Here is a 20,572-nt window from a genome sequence, read left to right as displayed (position 1 = left end):
AGTGGGAGCCGCGATCGGCCAAACCTGCAGATGCGGCAGGTAAACAAGCCGGCCCGGCCCACCAGGAGCTTTCCCTGAACAAGTGGCGGACCGGCTTTGAGAAGAACTGGACTAGAGGACATTTAAAAAAAAACCCCAAAAGACACAAGAAAGGCAAAGGAAGTTGAAATTCTTAAGCCTTTAGTCTTTATTACCAGAAAAAACCAACAACAAAAGAGGGCTCTGGTTTGATACTTCTACTGGATTTTATTGTGGTTAAGTAGGAAAAGGGGCTGCTGATGTTTTTGGCCTGTGATGAGTTGCATCAGAGTATATAGTCTATTAATCTTTCCGAGAAGCTAAACACTCTTGTACAGGTTGAAAACAGTCTCAGAAAACACATCTGTGTTACACTCAGATGTGTGTTAAACACATGTTATACATGTGTGAGCTCCCTTATTGGCAAACAGTCCAGTGGAGAAAAAAAAAAGATGATCTTTGTGACTCAGACAACAACAGAAACTATGGTCAGATGACAGAAAACAATTTCCATCTTGATTTTTCTACTGTCGTTTAAGAACTTTACTGTTTGATATTTAAAAAGAAGGAGCTGAGGTTTACTATCATCTGTAGATGGGAAGAAATGCTTTCCTGTCCCAGCCAAAATGCAAACACACAGACATTGATAAAATACATTTACAGGGCCTATTCCTCAGCTTGTCAATTGGCCTAGCTCTATTGATGTCAAGTAAATGAAAGAGCTCAGTGGAGCTGTGCTGAGAATTTGGCTTACAGTCCAGAATGTCATGTACTGCAAACATGGAGAAAAGTGAATTGCTGCTAGGATTTATTTAGGGGCTGATCCTGAATGATGCCGAACACTCAACTCCCTTTGGCTTCCATGGGGATTGAGGTCAGTCAGCACCTTTCCAGAAGCCCTGAAAGACCATGAACATGAGCTATTTGTATTGATTCTCAAAGGCAGCAGTTTAATTTTCTCTTGTAATTTAAGGCGTTACACATAGACAGCTTTTAACTGTTCAGTGGTTCCTCCAATTAAATGGCATCCTCATGGTGCCTTATCCTTGAGTATCATACTAGTATGATCAAAAGAACACACAGTAAAGACTAGTCACAAAAACATATGCTCCACAGTCTGCCCCCCAGTTACATCATGGCAAACTACTGTTCTCTTTGTGGGGTGGCTAATGTATAACTAGATGTTAGCCCCCCACGTTTATACAGGGTGTTCATCTCACGCTGAACTCCCCCACTCCCTAACCCCCCTGAATTTAGCTCACATATTTGATCTTATGGCATTTTCTTTTAAGGCCAGAGCAACGACTTGGTTGCCAGCACCACGTGCGTGCGAGACTTGGTTTCTAAAGCATCCACTCGACTGAGACAGCAGGCAATGGAGAGGCTGCAAGGGGGAATGATGTTCACTCAATGCAGCAGGAACATTTCCTTTGTCATATGGAAGTGTGATGGAGCCATGGTGGAAAGATCAGATACATCGCTGAAGAAACCCGGGATTAAAAGAGGGAGGACGTGAAAACCCAGGAACTCTACTTAGCTTGACCTGACATTTTGAGCTGTTATTTGCCTCAGGGCAGGCGAGAGACCCCTCAGCATAGCCCCTAAGTTGGATAGAGCAAGCGAGGACGGATGTTTTTGAATGCACTGACCGGGATTTCCACGTAGCTTGATGCACTGACCCCTGTTGGGGATCCCTTCGGCTGTGTTGCCAGGATTGATGATGTGGCATTCATATCCTGTAGGGCAATGCAGTGGCTCATCCCCATCCTCAGTGGTGCTACAGGCCTCCGCTGGAAAACAAGCCTGCGTGTCAGAAACCTAGATCTGATTACGCTGGGCGAGCCGGAGAAGGAGAATCCTGCTGTGTGCTTCCGTAGCCCCTCCCAGACCAAGAGCTCAAAGTGTTTTACAAACAATCATACGGAATACTTAACACGTATAGAGAGCTTGACACAACGTGCTGTCTGCTTTACTCCACTCAAAGAGAGGGGAGAATGACTGCTTCCGCTCACTGGCGAGTCCCTGATGTGGGGGAGTGCCCCGCAGCTGTGGAACCAAGCTAGCTAGCTGCCTTTCCGTTCTTCCCGCGGCCCATTCTACAGGGTGTGTGCTGGGGCTGGGGACTGGTGGAAAAGAGGGGTTGCTGGCCGTGCTCTGAACAGTGGGTGGCCTCTCCAGGACTGTTACCAGCTGGCACAGTTTAGAGCAGCCATCAAGCTGCTTTAAGCAGCACCCGGGATTGGGTCAAGAACGAGGGAACCGTTACCAACTCCCTGGTAGTTCTCCCCTTCTGTGCCCAGAGGTCGCTGGGCACAGCAAGGCAAAATGGTTCCAAAATATTCAAGATGCTCTACATCTATTAACTAATGAATTGATTCTCACACATGACTCCTGTGGGGTAACCCAGTATTATCCCCATCTGTAAAATGTGGAAACTGAAGCACAGAGAGGTTAAGTGACATGGCCAAGGTTATGCAGCAAGTGTGTGTCAGAGCTAGGAACAGAACCTGGGACTTCTAACGCCTGTTTCTGTACTTTAACCACAAGACCACCCCACACTTTCTTGCTTTCATTTGTTGGAATTTTAATTTCAGGAGAGTCTCCGATAATGCCCATGCCTTGATTGAGGGTACTCACTTCTGGAGCCCTTCTTGCTAACTGCTCCATTCAGCTGTGATCAAATAAAATAAGAGTCAAAAATAAATACGGGGGGAGGAGAGGTATGTTTTACTGACACTTGTACAACCCTAGTGAAGTCAGTGGAGTTGAAGGCAGACTTTTCTCATTAGGAATTGCCAGTCTGGATCAGAGCTGGCATCCATATATCCTGTCTCTGATAGTGACCAGCCACAGATATTTCAGAGGAAGGTGGAAGGACCCCCACAGTAGACAGGTGTGGGATAATCTGCCCCATTTCTTAGGTCTCATCCTGGTCTCTAATAAGCCTTGAAGCAAGACTGTCCGAGTACTTTAGAACCATTGATTAATTAAACAAACCTGCGAGGCAGATCATTTTATGCTCACTTTATACATCTAGAAATTGAGGCAATGAGGTGAAAGGCCTGATTTTCAGATTTCAGGCCTGCGCTTACTTTAGGAACCTACATTCTGCATGCTCAGCTGTGCATGCATGCGAAACACACACGAAACTGCATGAGCAACTTCTGGAATCTGAAAATCAGGTCCCAAGAGACTGGCTTAAGGCCACCAAGGGCGTCAGTGTCAGGGTTGGGAATGACAATTCTCAGGTTCCTACTTTCCAGGCCTGTGATCAGATCCCATCTCCCTCAACTGAGGTGGGATTGCATGGCTCAGAGAATTGGTAATGGGATATGATTTCATCTTTATTTAAGAGGTGACATGACCATGATCTATAAGTACCTACACAGGGAAAATATTTCTGATAATAGAGGGGTCTTTAATTTAGAAGACCAAGCCTAACAAAATCGAGTGGCTGGAAGCTGATACTATACAAATGATATAAAGATAATAGCATCTAGCTCTTACATAGAGCTTTTCATCAGTAGATCTCAAAGCACTTTACAAAGGAGGTCAGTATCATTATCCCCATTTTACAGATGGGGAAACTGAGGCACAGATCAGGGGCATGACTTGCTCAAGGGATTGATGCAGGAATTTACTGTGTGAAATCCTCTGGCCTGTGTTATAGAGGAGATCAGGCTAGAAGGTTACCATAGTCCCTCCTGGCCTTGAAATCTATTAATCTAAAACTCGTTGTTTGAATAAAGTGCATCTCAAGCATCAGTTGGAAAACAGTGCAATGAACTGTGTTAGTCCAATATATATATATTAAACAGTGTTGGAGAAATAGAGAGTAGAAAAATATAAAGGAATTTTGGCTTTTCTGTGTGTCCCTGCTGATGCAACATTTCAGAGCTTAGTTGTAACAGCTTCAGGGTTATGTAAACCATGAAACCTAGTTTGTGTGTCTTGCTTTGTAAAGCCTTATCTATGGAAATAACAGGGTGGAACAGATCGTCATGAGGGAATTGTTAACTTCAGGTGCCCCGCAAGAGAAGCTAACAAGCAAAAACCCAAGGTCACAAAAACAAACCAGTAAGATAAAACTAGATGGCGCCAGTAAAATTAACAGCAGCGAATATAAAGGAGATCAGTATAGAAGTAGACAAAAAAAAGTTTTAACAGGGTAAGCAAAAATGTATTCATTTTGGTTAGTTATGATTTAGGCATAAAAATGTTTAGTCGGGTTTAGAATGGGTAGGTACACAGATGAGGTAACTGAGTCTGAGTAAAGTCACGGAACAGGGTATAAAAGACAGTGGTAGACAACCAGAGAGTGAAGAAGACACAGCGGAAGAACATAGCAGAGGCCAGAGATTTGCAAAAGAAGTCACCTTGTCCCTTCTTCTTTGCGTATACACAATGTTCCTCAGGTAGCACATGACCAGGATTCATCACTGGTTGGATCATTAGCTTCCACAGCCCAGGCTGGGTACTGATGGGTAGTGTGCCAGGAGAGGTAACCTGATCAATTACTTTCCTGGGCTTATCTGTTTTTGCATGTATATGCAGCGTAGTTGTAGCTGTGTCAGTCCCAGGAGGTTAGAGACACAAGGGGAATCAGGTAATATCTTTTATTGGACCAACTTCTGTTGGTGAGAGAGGCAAGATAAGATAAGAGCTCTGTGTGGCTTGAAAGCTTGTCTCTCTCACTAACAGAAGTTGAGCCAATAAAAGATATTACCTCACCCAGGTCATTCATAGGTGGCAACAGAACTGTCTTAAAATGTACAAAATAAAGGCTACATGAAACTGTGTAAGCCTGAATAGGAGTGGATCGTGTTTGTCACCAAATACATCACACAAACTAATCTCGCCATTGAGTCACGTAAATCAGTTCTATTTAGTTGGGAAGGAAATGGCTCTCCCTTATTCACCCGTCCATCTAACCCAAACACCCGCGCATACAGAATGACATGCAATATTGTATTGTCAGGTTATAGTATCATGTCACACCCGACTCTGAGGGCAAAATCTTCTTCTACAAGTTGCATTGGGTATATTCTTTGCTCATCCTGTTCACATCACTTTCCCTGACATTAATCACATTTTCATACACTAATGAGCACTGGTTATGCATCTGCATGGCAGACAGAAGAGGAGAATTTTGCCCCTACCAAGGAGGCTTTCAGCAGAGCTGTATATTAAAAACAAATCTTTTGCTCTAGATTTGAAATACTGTTCACTTCACAGGCCCTGGAGTCACCTTTCCACATGGGGTACAATCACAAATCGGTTATTATTTGGCCTTTTGCACTGTACATCCGTATCTCATTTAATGGACAATGAGTTTACAGGACGTGTTCTTTCCACGCTAACACTGAGTCTGCAAAGTTGATTAAGTGGTGTTTCAGAGGAGCCTGAGGCTCTGAACTGAAACCACAGTACTTACTATTCTCCCTCGAAAAAGGGCTGATTTATTGGCATTGAACTGCATCTGACTTGCATATTATTTTCCAAATCAGTGTCCTTCGTCCTGCAGAATTCAACAACCCACAATGCCCAGGTGATTAAAATGCCGAGTTGCTCTCACGGTACCTTGTAAAACTTCCTCGGGTCCGTCTAACAACCAACCGTTTCCTCCAAGCCAACGTGGTTTCGGCTGCACCAACCAGTCTAAAACTATTAAAAAATCCACATTGTTAAGGATGAGCAGTCACAGGGCACACAATTATTTTCATGCCACTGATTTTCTCCAGTCCCTGATGATAAGGCAGGTGGAGTTCTTCAGGGAGGGTTTTGCTGTGTGTGTTTCAGTGACGTATTTACATTCACAATCATTCAAAATGTCCCAGCCGCAGCCTGATTGCAGCAGTCATATCAAGGACCCCTGCAACGTGGCGGCACAAAGGGCCTAAGCCTGCAAAATGCTGAGCAACCTTTGAGACCCTGATCCAAAATCCATTGAAGTTAATGGAAGGACTCTCATTGACTTCCGTTGGCTTTGGATCGAGCCATGACTCAGCACCTTGTAAGATCTGGCCCCAAAGTGGATAGGGCGTCATTGAGTGCTGCTAAAAGTCATAGCAAATACCCTCCGGAGCACGCTCAGAAGCTTCTTTCTTGCTCCCTGTGTAACCCAAGAGAAGTCATAGTTCAATGAGAATGATGTCCGTGCCAAGTTTCAAGCCATTTTTACTGTATCCTTGGCTATGTCTAAACTTATGTCGGAGTGTAGAGTACAGGCATTACATGTGCCACTACCCACTGCATGGCAGACAGGCTGTGTCCATACTCGTCACCGCAGTGTGTAGCTCAACATGGCAACAAATGTCTCTGGCAGCTGGGAAGCAACGGGAAAGGTTCTGGCAGGGAGGAGGCAGTGGGGAGCTGCCGGAGCCTTTCACCACTGCCAGAGCCTTTCACTGCAGAGGGGAAAGGCTCCGGCAGCAAGACACTATACTGCTAAAAATAGCAACGTAGGCATGGTAGGTACTGCTTGGGTAAGTAGACAGCCATGTAGGGTACGTGCCCCGGGGGTTCAGGCATGCAGGGCACTTACTCTACTCTACTTACCTAAGCGGTGCCTCACCATCTACGCTGCTATTTATACCTGTACTAACTGGGCGTGCAGCATCTGTACACGCTGCAGTAAGCGTAGACCACCCGTCTCTTTAAAAATATGGTGTTAGAATTATTTCACAGTTGGAAAAGAAGATCTCCTTGAACTCTCCCTTAACTTGGAAACAGAAGAAAGGATTTTGCTCAAACTTTTCAAATAAATTCATCTACAGGCAGAGACTAAACACATTGCAACATTAAGAGTATCCACTAGAATAAAAAGAAAAATGACTGTCCTGAAGCTAGCTCTCAACAATAATCAAAATCTCTGACTTTGGCAAGTAGCTGGTTAAAGCAGTTTGGTCTTTCCTATAAAAAGTTACCAGCAGCACTGGTGGAAAAATGCAGAAAACCTTTTCCAAACACTTTTTGTCATAATTTTGAATTTTGGAAAAGTTCCAAACTGATTGAAGACCAGCAAAAAAATGGTCTCAGATTTTTTTTTCAAAGTTTTCACTTAAATTTTGAAAATTCAAAAATTGTCCACTCTCTCTCATTACCAGCCATGTGGCCATGAACTTGGGCTAATGTATAATACAGTGAAAATAACTGATCTCGTGATTTCTGCCATTCAAGTTGGTGGAAATCTTGCAAGATCAACAGATCGTGTGTAACTTCTTCTCTCGTGAGCCAAAAATCACACCAGGGCAGCTTTCAACTATTCGCCGCCATGGAACCAGAGCTTAGTTCTTCATTTAGGCTCAAACCCCAAGTCCTATTTTAGACCTAATATATATGGGGATATACCCCCGTTTTACAGCCTACTATTGTTATTGCAGCTGTTTCTATTTGTATCTGGGCAACATCATGGACATTTCTTTCTGAAGCAGTTTGATCTCACAGCCCACCATACCTGGAGGTGGCTGTACTGATTCTAAGCAGGCATAGATGCACCCATTGTAACAACAACGCTTGTGTCTTTCACATTCGGAATCTGAACGGCAGCTGGGCACCTCACATGCTCGCTCTGGTAAAGTCTGCGGGGGCGGGGGGCAGCGGTCATTCTTCTGGTAGTGGGCGCTGTGAGAATGAAGAGGGTACTCATAATCCTTGCAAAAAAATAAAAAAAAGAGAAAACACAGATTTGGCATAAGGGAGAACATTTGGTCAACACCAAACATTTTGCAAACTGAAATAGCTGGAGTGAGCATTCAGAAGCGACTGACTTCAAGTAGTCATCGAGGAAGTGGCCCCACCACCCTGTGCCTCAGTTTCCCCACCTGTAAAGTGAAGATTCTAATCTGTCGCTACCTTAGCAAAGTGTTTGGAGATCAGCTGATGAAAGGCGTTACCCAAGTACTACTATTTATTACATTGTTTTAATGATGTGGAAGCGTTCAGGAGTCTAATTTTTAAATCCCTAAAATGTCCATTACACTTGTCTGAGAGAGTGAGAGAGACAGGCAGTAGGCACTTCAGTAACTGGTGCCTTAAAAATATTCCAGCGAGAAAGAGAGAGCAGCTGAAATGAAGATGATGATACAGAGGTCTTATTGTTCCTGTGTTTCACAATCATTCTGTGTTTGTTGTGATTAATTCCAGCAGCCTTTTACTAATTTAAAACCTTCCTGTAAAGTGAGATTAGTAACTGAAGGCCTTGAAAAGAAGCTTAATCTTTCTTTCATGCATTTGGTGCCTAATCTGTTCCCTTTCTGGACAATATCTTATGCCTCACCTGTAGTATCAGAGTTCTGAATGTTCTGCTTTTCCCCTCCTCTGACCTTTTAAATTAGTTTACCTCAGGGGGGCTATAGGAGTTTTCAGGCACGCTCACCATGGGATTCGATATTTTTGGTTGGAAGACTATGTTATCAAACACATGATCTGGCTAGGTGACAGCACGGTTGGAGGAAGACTGGGATGTTCTGCAGGTCTGAAAATCTGTCTGCCTGTGGATTAAGCAGCCTAAATATAGTCTCTTATTTTTGAAAATCCTGGGCAAGATTCATGATTTGGGATGCCATAGTTTAGGCCTGTCCAACATAAGGCACCTTTAAGGGGCCTTTTTTTTTTTCCAGAGTGCAGGTGCTCAGTGTTGTTTGAAAATCAGGCCTCTTAATCACCAGTTATTTTTGAAAGTTATGCCTACGCTTGGCCTTAAGTTTTTGTTTTTTAATTTCCAGACTTGTATAACACTCAGGACTTGGGATTCCCTGTGTATGAAATGTCCAGCTTTGTACCAGAAGCTGCAGAGGAGGACACATACCCATTTAATACTGTGCCAAGTCAAACTGTATTTGGCTATGGGGAAAATACGGCCTATTCTTAATCACACACAAACGATGAGGAAAACTCTCAAGTAGAAATAGCAGAGCGTGGCACTTTCCCTGACAAGCATAAGCAGCAGCTTACAAAGTCACATGATTCACACAGATGGCATTTGGACGAGGAGTCAACTCCCTGCGTTCCACAGAAATCGACAAGCCACTGAAGCCCGATTCCTACTCACCATGGGCCAAACCCCTCGTCCCTGCGCTCAGACGTGCTGTGTGAGGTGGGGGAGTTCTGTGGGAAAGGGGGAGGAACCAATTTCCCCACCTCAAGCGCTCTGCAGACACTACTGCTGCCTCAGCTTCCACCTGCCCTGGTGGGGGCTGTGTAGGTGGATCAGCCCACCCACCGGCCACGCTTCTACTCCTGTGCTTCCTTGCTCGTGGCAGAGCCTAGGGACTTGTGCGCTCAGCTCTGTGAGATACTGATGATGCAAAGCCTCTCTGCACAAGCTGCTCAGATCAGGAGAACCGCTCTGTCAGCCTCACCCCCTGGAAAGGGAATTCAGTGGCTCGGGTCATGGTCTGTAGCTGAGAAGCACACAGCACAACAAAGGAAGGGTGCGTGTACGCGGGTGTGTATGCACACAAAGTTGGCTCTAAGTCACCTATGTAACCTTCCAACCATTAGCTGTCTGTGGGCCAGTCCCATCCCATGGTGTCAATTAGAGGGCCAAATGCTGGCAGCTGCTATCATTTGCACTAGCTGCCAACTTCCCTAAGGAGCTAATATGGGGAGCCCGCCCCCAGGCATGCCCTTTTCCCTTGGTCATACCCCTTTTCCCAAGGGGAAAAGAATATGATTGGGTCCACCCTCTTCTCAGCGGTTGGGAAGCTATGCGGCGGGCTGGGAAGAGGGTAGCCAAGGATCAGATATACTGGGTCTATGTCACAACAGGTGGCTCTGACACATCACAGCAAGCATTCCCTGGCTAGCTACATCAGCCTTAGGGCTGCTTTCTGTTGGTGGGACAATGCAAAGCATCTCAGTGCAGGGGAAAATCAGACCCATTGTCTAAATAATACATCACTCCTCGGAGGAATGATTTTTGACTTCCGAATTTTTATGTTCTTCAGACACAAAAATTTCTTGTCTCTTTTGCTATCTAACTATTACCATGTGCTACCAGCAACGTGTCTATTCATGCTCTGGAGTATGAAAAAAATAACTTTTATTGCATTTGCAAAAGAATATGGTGTCAGAGTGTCTGAGCATGTGAGAGAAACAGAGAACCTGGGGAATGTAAGTGAAACTAAGCTAAACTGAACAGAGCAAACTTCAGAAATAGAGAGTAGAAAAGTTTGACTATAATCAAACAGTGGGATCAAACTAGACTCACATAGCCAGATTCAGCTCTCATGAACACAGGTGCAATGCCAAATAAGCTCCACCGAAGCCAAAGGCATTACTCTGGATTTACACCCTGTAACTGAGATCAGCATTTGGCCCAAAATGATAAAGCTGCAAATGGAGACAAGAAAAGAACTTGCTATCTGAGCGTTTGGTTTAAGAATCTACCTACACTCTCGTAATGATGTCCAGCACCCTAGCCTTTGCAAATCAGTCACAAAGGGCCCGATTCTCTACTGCAGGGGTAGGCAACCTATGGCACGCGTGCCAAAGGCGGCACACAAGCTGATTTTCAGTGGCACTCACACTGCCCAGATCCTGCCCACCGGTCAGGGGAGCTCTGCATTTTAATTTAATTTTAAATGAAGCTTCTTAAACATTTTAAAAGCCTTATTTACTTTACATACAATAATAGTTTAGTTATATATTAAAGATTTATAGAAAGAGACCTTCTAAAAACGTTAACATGTATTACTGGCACGCAAAACCTTAAATTAGAGTGAATAAATGAAGACTTGGCACACCACTTCTGAAAGGTTGCCGACCCCTGCTCTGCTGTATTGCACCACTCTAGTCAGGCTGTTCTCAAGAGGGCACCGTCAGGTTACAGAGGAATTTGGATTGACACTGAGAGATTCTCCCCATGTCTGGGCGCTGTTAAATCATCCCTGCCAGAGGTACCCTATCCCTGGGACTCAACAACACTTCTGGAAAGCAAATGTTTGTCTTTAGGGTACCGCCCATTGAACTAGGTGTTGTCAAAACAAACTTCCTGGGAGAGGATCCCCTGCAAAACCTTGAACTTCCAAGCTGGATACTCCCCTGTAGTATCAACACACCCAGTATGTTTATCAGGTACAATGTATAAGCAAAAAGAACAGGAGTACTTGTGGCACCTTAGAGACTAACAAATTTATTAGAGCATAAGCTTTCGTGGGCTACAGCCCACTTCTTCGGATGCATATAGAATGGAACATATATTGAGGAGATATATATACACACATACAGAGAGCATGAACAGGTGGGAGTTGTCTTACCAACTCTGAGAGGCCAATTAAGTAAGAGGAAAAAAAACTTTTGAAGTGATAATCAAGATAGCCCAGTACAGACAGTTTGATACGAAGTGTGAGAATACTTACAAGGGGAGATAGATTCAATGTTTGTAATGGCTCAGCCTCTCAGAGTTGGTAAGACGACTCCCACCTGTTCATGCTCTCTATATGTGTGTATATATATCTCCTCAACATATGTTCCATTCTATATGCATCCGAAGAAGTGGGCTGTAGCCCACGAAAGCTTATGCTCTAATAAATTTGTTTGTCTCTAAGGTGCCACAAGTACTCCTGTTCTTTTTGCGGATACAGACTAACACGGCTGCTACTCTGAAATGTATAAGCATTTCCCATGATTTGCATCTAAGATAAGTCTGCTTGCCAAGAGTTTCTGCCTCTCTCCTTGGGCCTGGTAATGGTTATGTGTGGGAAACTGCTTTTGTTTAAATAAGAACGCAAATAGATTTTCCAATCACTCATTTTTCCCTTTTCCAAATAAATGCACCCCGCGGACATAGGTGGGGGGGGGGGGGGGGAATCATGGCAGCCCTTCATTCAAATATTGTCATTACATCCATGTACAAGGAAACATTGAAGGCTTCACTGCAATGCTGTTCGATTCCAACAGATGGCCTCAGTTTGCAACTGTTGAGAGCCAGTGCACAAATAACTCCATTTATTAACTTTGGGACTGGCTGCAGCTACTATGGGCTTGTTGTTAGGAATGACTGGATTGGAATCAGTTATTTGAAAATGGAATTAGGAATAACTAATAGTTCATTTAATAGAAAACTGATGCAATTCAGTTCAACGTGATAAGGGGAAATGATGTATATTTTTTGTAATGCTGACATGATAGATTTTACCTCCACTTTCTTTGTAATGGATCATGCATAACATATAGAGACAACGATATGATATTTCTTTATTTCAGCCAATCTCCTACATTTGTGCAATGACAAGAACCACCCTTAATAATAGGGAACATTCCCAGATGTCTGAAATGCCCTCTGATTGAGATGCATCCAGTGTATTACCTGGGAACTGTAGTGTAAACCCACCCAGGTTCTAAATAAACAAACAATTGCAGCTTGTAGCTCATGGGGTGTGGTAGGGAAAATCCAGATGATGATTGGTTTTTAATTTGTTGAGAAGTGAGGGGGAAAAAACCTAATTCACCAGTATTTCCACAAATGAAAGCCCCAAGTTATATTCACACTGTCAGGTTCTAATATGCCTAATCATGTTGACAAGCACCTTATTCAACTAGCAGTCCATGTATTTAACAGGCACTACTCATGGAGTAAGGTGCTGCTCAAAGTGAGGAAAGGTATCAGAATCTCTTCCTATGAATTGATGGGTCACATTATTAATCATGAGAGCTCTTCGATTTTTTTTTAAGTTCAATATTTTGATTTCAAAATGCAAAACAACAGCAACAACAAAAAGAAATTTTTTTGATGAAGATATCCCCAATTTCCCACCCTTTCCTGCATTTTTAACCAGCAATAGAGTTGGTCAGAACACTAACGTCCAATTTTGAAGTTTTGAATTTCAAAAAAAATTTAAAAAATCAAATTTGAAATTTTGGGAAATTAGATTTTTTTTTAAATCACAACATGTTTTTTTATTTTTGTGGAACCAGGTCTATTCATAATTCATAATCCAGTCCAAACACTGGATATCAGTGAAAATGTTCAGGAATCCCAAAAGTTCCATAGACTTTAGCAGGGACGATTATTCATCAAAGCATTCATTTTGGAAGTTCATTATTTGTTATTCTCCTATTTAAAATGTTATTGCCACTCAACCCATAATCTGAAATGTATTTACCAAAAATATTTACCAAATACAGATGGGTAACTGATAGTTAAAAGAAAATGAATACGATTGATTCACAGATGATTCACTAATTGAAAGGGCAAAATTCATAATGAACAGTTGACCATAATGAATGTGGCTTCCCTTTTAGAACAATAAAAGTTCTAAAGCCAAGAATTCCCGGAGTGGCCTTTTCCCTACTAAGTTTCTCCTTACTTTCTCAGTGTTCCTAGTGTTCTGATATCCCGGCACTTAAAAATTCACTGCTGTACAGCATGTTTGTAAAATATAACTAATCAACATGCTGCCACTGCTTTGGGTATCATAAGATTTTTAGGAAAAAGGGGGGAAAGTAATTCCCTCTTTTACAAAGTCTTGTATTAATGCTGTCTTGGAATAATGATTTCCACGAGTGCCTATTTAATAGCTTGCCTAGGATATACATTTTGGCTGTCAGCATGACTTGAATTTTTAAACATTATGGATTCTGGCAGTCTTAACATTTCTGCACTTGAAGATATTTTTCAATCCTGGAGGCGAGTTGCTGTTTGTCTCAGGAGGCTCATGAACTCATTTTAATGGCGATATCTGCATTAAAGACTTCCAAAACTAGTTAACAGTGGAAAGTTAAAAGTTCAGCTGAGGAACCTGGAATGCCAAGTCCAGAGTGACTAGGAAAAAAAAAAGGAATGAAGCCTCATTATCCTAAATCACTCACTATATTCCCAGACTTTCAATAACATCTGAGGGATCTGACCTGCCTCAGAAAAATTCCATCCACCCGTATATTTTTCTTGTCTGCAAATGAGAACCAGTTTGCCTCTAAGCACAATGCACTGACACTTGAACTCCAAGGAAATCTAAATAGATTTCTGCTGCACATAAGGATATTACAATGCAGAATGGATCCGGCGAGACACATTTCTAGTTGGGGTTCCTGTTGAGACAGAGTTAGGGCCAGATTCTCATCTGGTGTAAATATGCACAGCACCATTTAAGTCAATAATGCTACACCAATGTACACCAGATGAGGGTCAGATCCTTTATGTTTACGGCTTCCTTTCATTGTTCTAGATGCTTGCCCTAGTGAGACAATGCTTAGAGCCCGGTCTTGGCCCACTACAAATCAATAGGAGTGTTGCCATTGATTTCAGTGTGTGCCGTGTGATTGGTGAGATTTGTTCAGTTAATGGCCACCAGTCATCTTTCCTCTGAAACAATAAAGAATAAACATCTTGTGCATGATGTGTATATTCATGGAAACGAGGGATAGGAATACCTGATAGATCATCATCTCCATTTCACTGCTACTGCTGGATCTTTGGAAACTTCTCCCACTCTCGATAGGGATTCCCACTGGGTTACATCTTTGGCCCTCTGCTGTCTCACTATGCCCTATCCCTCGGGACTCCATCTGATTGCACTTCTAGGTTAATACCGCACAAATCTGTTGTTCCAACCCCAACCTCTTCCCTTTGGGCCACTCTTGTATCACTGACTGCTTCTCTGACATCCTTCCATCAACTGAAATCTAACGTGGCTAAAACTGAATGTCCCAAATATTCCCTCTCCTTCCTTTTGCTGTCAGAAGCAAAGGATCCGAAACATGATCCTGCATTCATTCTAAATACAGTTCTCGGTATAAGCAGGAGGCAACAAATACATTAGCTTGGGGCAGGTCAAACAACGGACTAAGAACAATGTTCCCTCTTCCCCAAAAAGACAACCCTGTCCGATGAGATGCGAGGGTCTAGGTGGAGAAAGAAAAAGGCTGATCACAGGAGCATTCCCCACTCTGCATGACTGGTGTGCATTCAGCCAGGCATGGACAATGCAGCACATTTGTGCAGAACCAGACACCAGACAGAGAGAGACTCTGCAAAGGGAAAAGTCAGACATTGGAACTCTCCTTCTTCAAGCGTGCAAGGGAAGGGAGAGAGAAATGCAGCTTCCACTCCCTCCTAGAGAAAGTGATTACTCCTGAGCTTGCCAGATCAGTAGCACCTGGATTAGCTGCTGCCAGAAAAACAGTCCTTTGAAAAGCCACTGGTTCTAGGAGGAGGGCATATTTAAGGGAAAGGATTCTGTGCCTTTATAGAACAAGCTATCTGAACATCAAAACACAGGATCCTATCTGTCTGGGTCTTTTGCTTCATAGTTTTTGTGGAAAGCAGAATATTGCAGATTTTGACTTCACAGTGGTTTTGCAACATGGCAGACTTATTATTGTTAATAATAATGGTATTTTTTCCAGTGCACCACACTTCACAAAACACCTGTCGCGTGTGCAGAGCAAGTCTGCTACTGAACATGTCATTGTCAGCCTCATGGGCCATAGCCCCTGGCATTTTGTCTTTGTGGACCTTGGTTGTGCCTCCTAATGTGAGTGCCCAACCTCTCGGTGTGCACAACCCATTCGCTGTGCTCCTCTGGAGTAGCTGGGTGCCTGCACCAACAGTGCACACGTAAAACAAGTTTAGCATCTACTTTGTGGGCCAATCAAACTTGAGCATGCAGAAACAGATGCCAGCTTAACAATGGCTGAAATTTTGACCCAACGTATTCAGGAGGCAAAAGGCATTGGCCAATGTTGGCTTTTAAAAGGACAAGGTCAACGTGAATTTTTTTTTAATTTGCTACTTTAAAAAAAGCAACCCTTTTTCTGAGATCCCCTTTAAATAGCATGCCTTGAATTTTTAACTAGGAATTTTCTTTTTACAAAAATTGTATACCTTTTTCCTCCTTTTTGTTGACATTTAGAACAGTGTTGCCAACTCTCATGATTTTGTCATAAGTCTCATGATAATTATTGTTTTCCTTAAAGCCCCAGCTCCTGGAGTCAAGTGGATATGTGATGATTTCAGCCTTCATGCTTAAAGAAAAAGTAAGTTTCTTGCCCTCGTGACTGTGGAGAAAGTTTCAAAATGTGACCCCAGTGCACTAAACCCCGAACCTAAAGACTCAAAAAGTAGAAGGCAAATAAAAAGAACCCCAAATCTATTGTTTTTTTTTACATAATCTACATACTTTTTGTTGCTCTTCTCTGGACTTTCTTCAATTTGTCCACATCTTTCCTGAAATGTGGTGCCCAGAACTGGACACAATACTCCAGTTGGGGCCTAATCAGCGCAGAGTAGAGCGGAAGAATTACTTCTCGTGTCTTGCTTACAACACTCCTGCTAATACATCCCAGAATGATGTTTGCTTTTTTTGCAACACTGTTGACTCTCATTTAGCTTGTGGTCCACTATGACTCTCAGATCCCTTTCTGCAGTACTCCTTCCAACCAAGCTGTGGTTCCAACCAAGCTTCCTTTTCTGGGCTAAGCACTTTTGTTTGTATGCAGTGCCACATACCACATTATTTGGATGATATCCAGAGTCATGGTCTTGACTGCATCAGCTAAAAGATCTTTGTAACTGAAACAATATACTGTACATTGGATGATTTTAAAGCCAATCTCATGATTTTTGGTGAGCCTGACTCATGATTTTTGAACGTTTGGCAATACTGAGAAAAGTCTTTTGGCCCAGAATATTTTGAACTCCAGAAACTTGCTCAGGCCCAACCCCTCCCCTTCTGTTCCGTGTACACAGAATAGTTGCAGCTTTGCTGCTACTGATCTTGATGGACAACCTTTCAGAGTTGGAACACTGTGATCATAGTGTCCAGTACCACTTTGGAGACTAACTGCCTGGCTAGTTTTCTCTTTGCAACATACTAATTAAGCAAAAAAGGGTTTTCAAGTACATTGCAACTGGATTACTGGGTAGGAAACATTTGAATCTTGCTAGAAAAGCGTGTTGTGCTTTTGCAGGAAGTTTCCTGCATTTCACTGGTTTGTTCTCAGCTGTAATGGCCTGAAGATAAGAGTGAGGCTGGACCCAGATGACGGCATGTCAGCCAGAAACCCACGCCAGCAAGCAGTGCTAATGAACACCTGTCAAAAGTCTGGGGAGGCAGAATGGAGGAGGTACTTCCAGAGAATAGTCAAGAACAAATCATTTTTGCAGTGTTGTAGCCATGTTGGTCCCAGGATATTAGAGAGACAAGGAGAGAGAGACAAGTTTTCAAGTTTACGCAGAACTCTTCCTCAGGTCTGGGAAGTGTACTCAGAGTGTCACAGCTAAATGCAAGGTGGAGCAGATTGTTTAGCATGGGTTGTTAACACATATTTCAAGGGATCATTCAAGGTGAAGTGGCCTATTAACACCTCTCTAGTCATAGGGGGAAAAGGAAAGTCTGTCTCTCTCGCCAACAGAAGTTGGTCCAATAAAAGATTTAAAATTTTTATTAAAGTTATTACATCACCCACTTTATCTCTCAAGAACAAATCAAGCCAAACCAATCTAATTCCCTTCGTTGACAGGGTTACTCTCCTAGTGGATAGGGGGCAAAGCTGTTAGTAAGGCTTTGACACAGATCCACATGACATTCTCATAAGCAAACGAGAGAATTGTGGTCTAGAGGAAATTTCTATAAGGTGAGTGCAAAACTGGTTGAAAGACTGTACTCAAAGAGTAGTTATTAACTGTTCACTGTCAAACTGAGGGGGAGGGGGAGGCATATCTAGTGGAGTCCTGCAGGGGTCTGTCCTGGGTCTGGTACTAGTCAATATTGTCATTAGTAAATGGGATAATGGAATGGAGAGTATTCTTATAACATTTGCAGATGACACCAAGCTGGGAGGGTTTGCCAGCACCTTGGAGGACAGAATTAGAATTTAAAATGACCTTGAAAAATTGGAGAATTGGTCTGAAATCAATAAGCTGAAATTCACTAAAGACAAGTGCAAAGTACTACACTCGGGAAGGAACCATCACATGCACAGCTACCAAATGGGGAATAACTGGCTAAGTGGTAGTACTGTAGAAAAGGATTTGGGGACTATAGTGAATCACAAATTGGGGGATGAGAGTCAACAATGTGATGCAGTTGCGAAAAAGGCTAGTATCCTGGGGTATATTAACAGGAGCGCTGTCTGCGCGGGTGAAAGTAAGGCGGTACGGGCCAGTACGGCGTACCGGTAAAAAGTAGCCATCAGTACCGGCCCATACCGCTGACTTTCAAGTGCTGCCGTGGCAGCGCTTGAATGTCGTTGCCCCTTTTGTGCCCCCCCAGCCGCCAATGGACAGGGGAGGAGAAGAAATAACTGACCCCGGGCTGCGATTTAAAAGGGCCCAGGGCTCCGGCCGTCGCTGCCACTGGAGCCCCGGGTGGCGCGGGCCAGGCAGCGCAGATGGGCTGGCTGGGGGTCACTGACCCCAGCCCCGCCCCTTCCGCCTGAGGCCCCACCCCTTCTGGGGGGGCCAGAGCTGGTCCCGTACCAATAAGAGCTCAATTTTACTTTCACCTCTGTCTGTATCTAGGCCACCAGAGGTAATTGCCCCACTTTATTTGGCACTGGTGAGACCTCATCAGGAGTACTGTGCCTCGTTCTGGGCAGCACACTAAGAAAGATGTGTACAAATTGCAGAGAGTCCAGAGGAGAGCAACAAAAATGCTGAAAGGTTTAGAAAACCTGACCTATGAGGAAAGGTTAAAAAAACTGGGCATGTTTAGTCTTGAGAAAAAAAGACAGAGGGGGAACTTGCTAACTGCCTCCAAATATGTTAAGGGCTGTTATAAAGCGGAGGGTGATCAATTGTTCTCCATGTCCACTGAAGGTAGAACAAGAAGAAATGGGATTAATCAGCAGCAATGGAGATTTAGGTTAAATATTGGGGGAAACTTTCTAACTCTAAGGATAGTTAGGCACTGGAACAGGCTTCCAGGGAGGTTGTGGAATCCCCATCACTGGAAGTTTTTAAGACCAGGTTAGACAAACACCTGTTGTCAGGGATGGTTCTAGGTATATTTGGTCCTGCCTCAGCCCAGGTGGCTGCACTAGAAGACCTCTCCAGATCCCTTCCAGCCCTGAATTTCGATGATTCTATAAGAGGAGGCAGACCTGAGAATGGATTCTCCCTTGAACTACTTGCTCCATGACAGGAACGACCTCTTTACATGTATATACATAGTACCATTTATGTATGGATCTCAAGACACTTTACAAAATTGTTCATTAGCTAAATGTCACAAAACCCTTGTACATATTATCCTCACTTTACAGTGGATGCGTAAAATGAGTCACAGAAAGATGAAGTGACTTACCCTAGATCACTCACACACCAAGCCAGTGGTTGAGTTGGGCTTAGAACCCAGAAATTCTGACTCCCAATTCCCCCTGCTCTAAGCAGTGCACCATGCTACTTCCCTTTTGGTATTTCATGCTAGCACTTCTATGCACATTTATATGGGTTTTGCACTTGCAACCACATTCTCCTTTTAAGTTTCCCTTCTCCAGCCTCTCCCGGTGCAGAGCACCTCCTTGGGCTGTGGCTATGGCATTACAAATTTATTTTTCAATGTATAAAGTGTGCCCTTATCTGTATGTCTCATGTTGCAGCAAATAGGTGGTAAAAATTTAACACAGCCTAGCAAGCTTAAACAAGCCCTCTTACAAACAGAAAAAGCGTAGGATCCAAATACTGATCATTCTCAAAGGACACACTGGACTTAGGGAACTCACACCATTACATACGCCTGCCTCCCGCTAGTTCACATATAATGTCCCCCCCTCCCCTCCAAGCTAGGTACTCACATCATACTTCTCTGCCAGTTTCAGATGGAGAGCACGTTTCCAGAGATTCTTTGCAAAGCCCGATTCTGGGAGTAAGATTGAGACACATAAGGCTGCAGCAAAGAGCTTTTTGCAGAAATGCAGCTTGGGCACCAGGCGATTGCTGCTGGAGTCCATGCTCCTGATGAGAAATAAAAAAATACGGATCCCAGCTTTCAAGGAGCCAGACGAATCAGAGGGAGGGAGAGAGCTGACTGCTGAAGCAACCGGCTCTTTACTGGGCAGCTTCTGGGAGGCAAAAAAACAAACAAACAAAAAAAGTTTGGGAGCCCAGAATCAGGAGCCAGGAGTTGCTGTTGAACTTTCTTGTTCAAAGATAGATCAGGTTCTCCCATCTCATGTTCCCACGAGGCACATATTCCCCTTGAATGATCACTGGACAGATTATTTTTAGACCTTTGTTCACAACATCTGGCTCTCTCAGGGCACTCCATTCAAAGCCAAAGCATGGGATCAAATGGCAGCTGCTACAGGGGGAAAGAAAGGTCTTGGAGGAGTGCCCCGAGCAGTTTCTAGCTGCAAACTTTCCAAGAAAACAAGTACTCTCATTGTGTACCCTCCCCCACCCCCAAGTAGATGCCCTGATTTGTGGGGTTGTACCCTATTTCTACAAGGTGGTTTATTCTCTGAGGGAGGCTTCGTTTCCAGAAGGAAATTATTTAAAAACACGATAAACAAACGGATGTGGTCATTAAAACAAGTTGACTTTAGCTTTCATTTGAAGGTTGAGTTAAATTAGGGGAAGAGGGGGCCACTGGGGGAAGAGGAGCCTGCA

At 43.5% G+C, this 20,572-nt stretch overlaps 1 protein-coding gene across 1 annotated transcript in view; it reads right to left on the bottom strand.

The window, feature by feature from the left end:
- Positions 1-20,231, bottom strand: part of LOC112123371 (WAP four-disulfide core domain protein 1) — a 26,297-nt gene extending 6,066 nt beyond the window's left edge. The window contains 5 exon segments of the mRNA XM_026663772.2: positions 1,668-1,808; positions 5,599-5,682; positions 7,475-7,670; positions 19,759-20,003; positions 20,006-20,231. Coding sequence (XP_026519557.2) covers positions 1,668-1,808; positions 5,599-5,682; positions 7,475-7,670; positions 19,759-20,003; positions 20,006-20,231 — 892 coding nt within the window.
- Between the last annotated feature and the right edge of the window lie 341 nt (positions 20,232-20,572).

The sequence above is a fragment of the Terrapene carolina genome, unplaced genomic scaffold, assembly GCF_002925995.2.
Source record: "Terrapene carolina triunguis isolate 2854851 unplaced genomic scaffold, T_m_triunguis-2.0 Scaffold33911, whole genome shotgun sequence".
Classification (NCBI taxonomy): Eukaryota; Metazoa; Chordata; order Testudines; family Emydidae; genus Terrapene; species Terrapene triunguis.
Note: the sequence above shows the minus strand (reverse complement) of the source record. Positions and strands in the feature narration are given on the sequence as shown.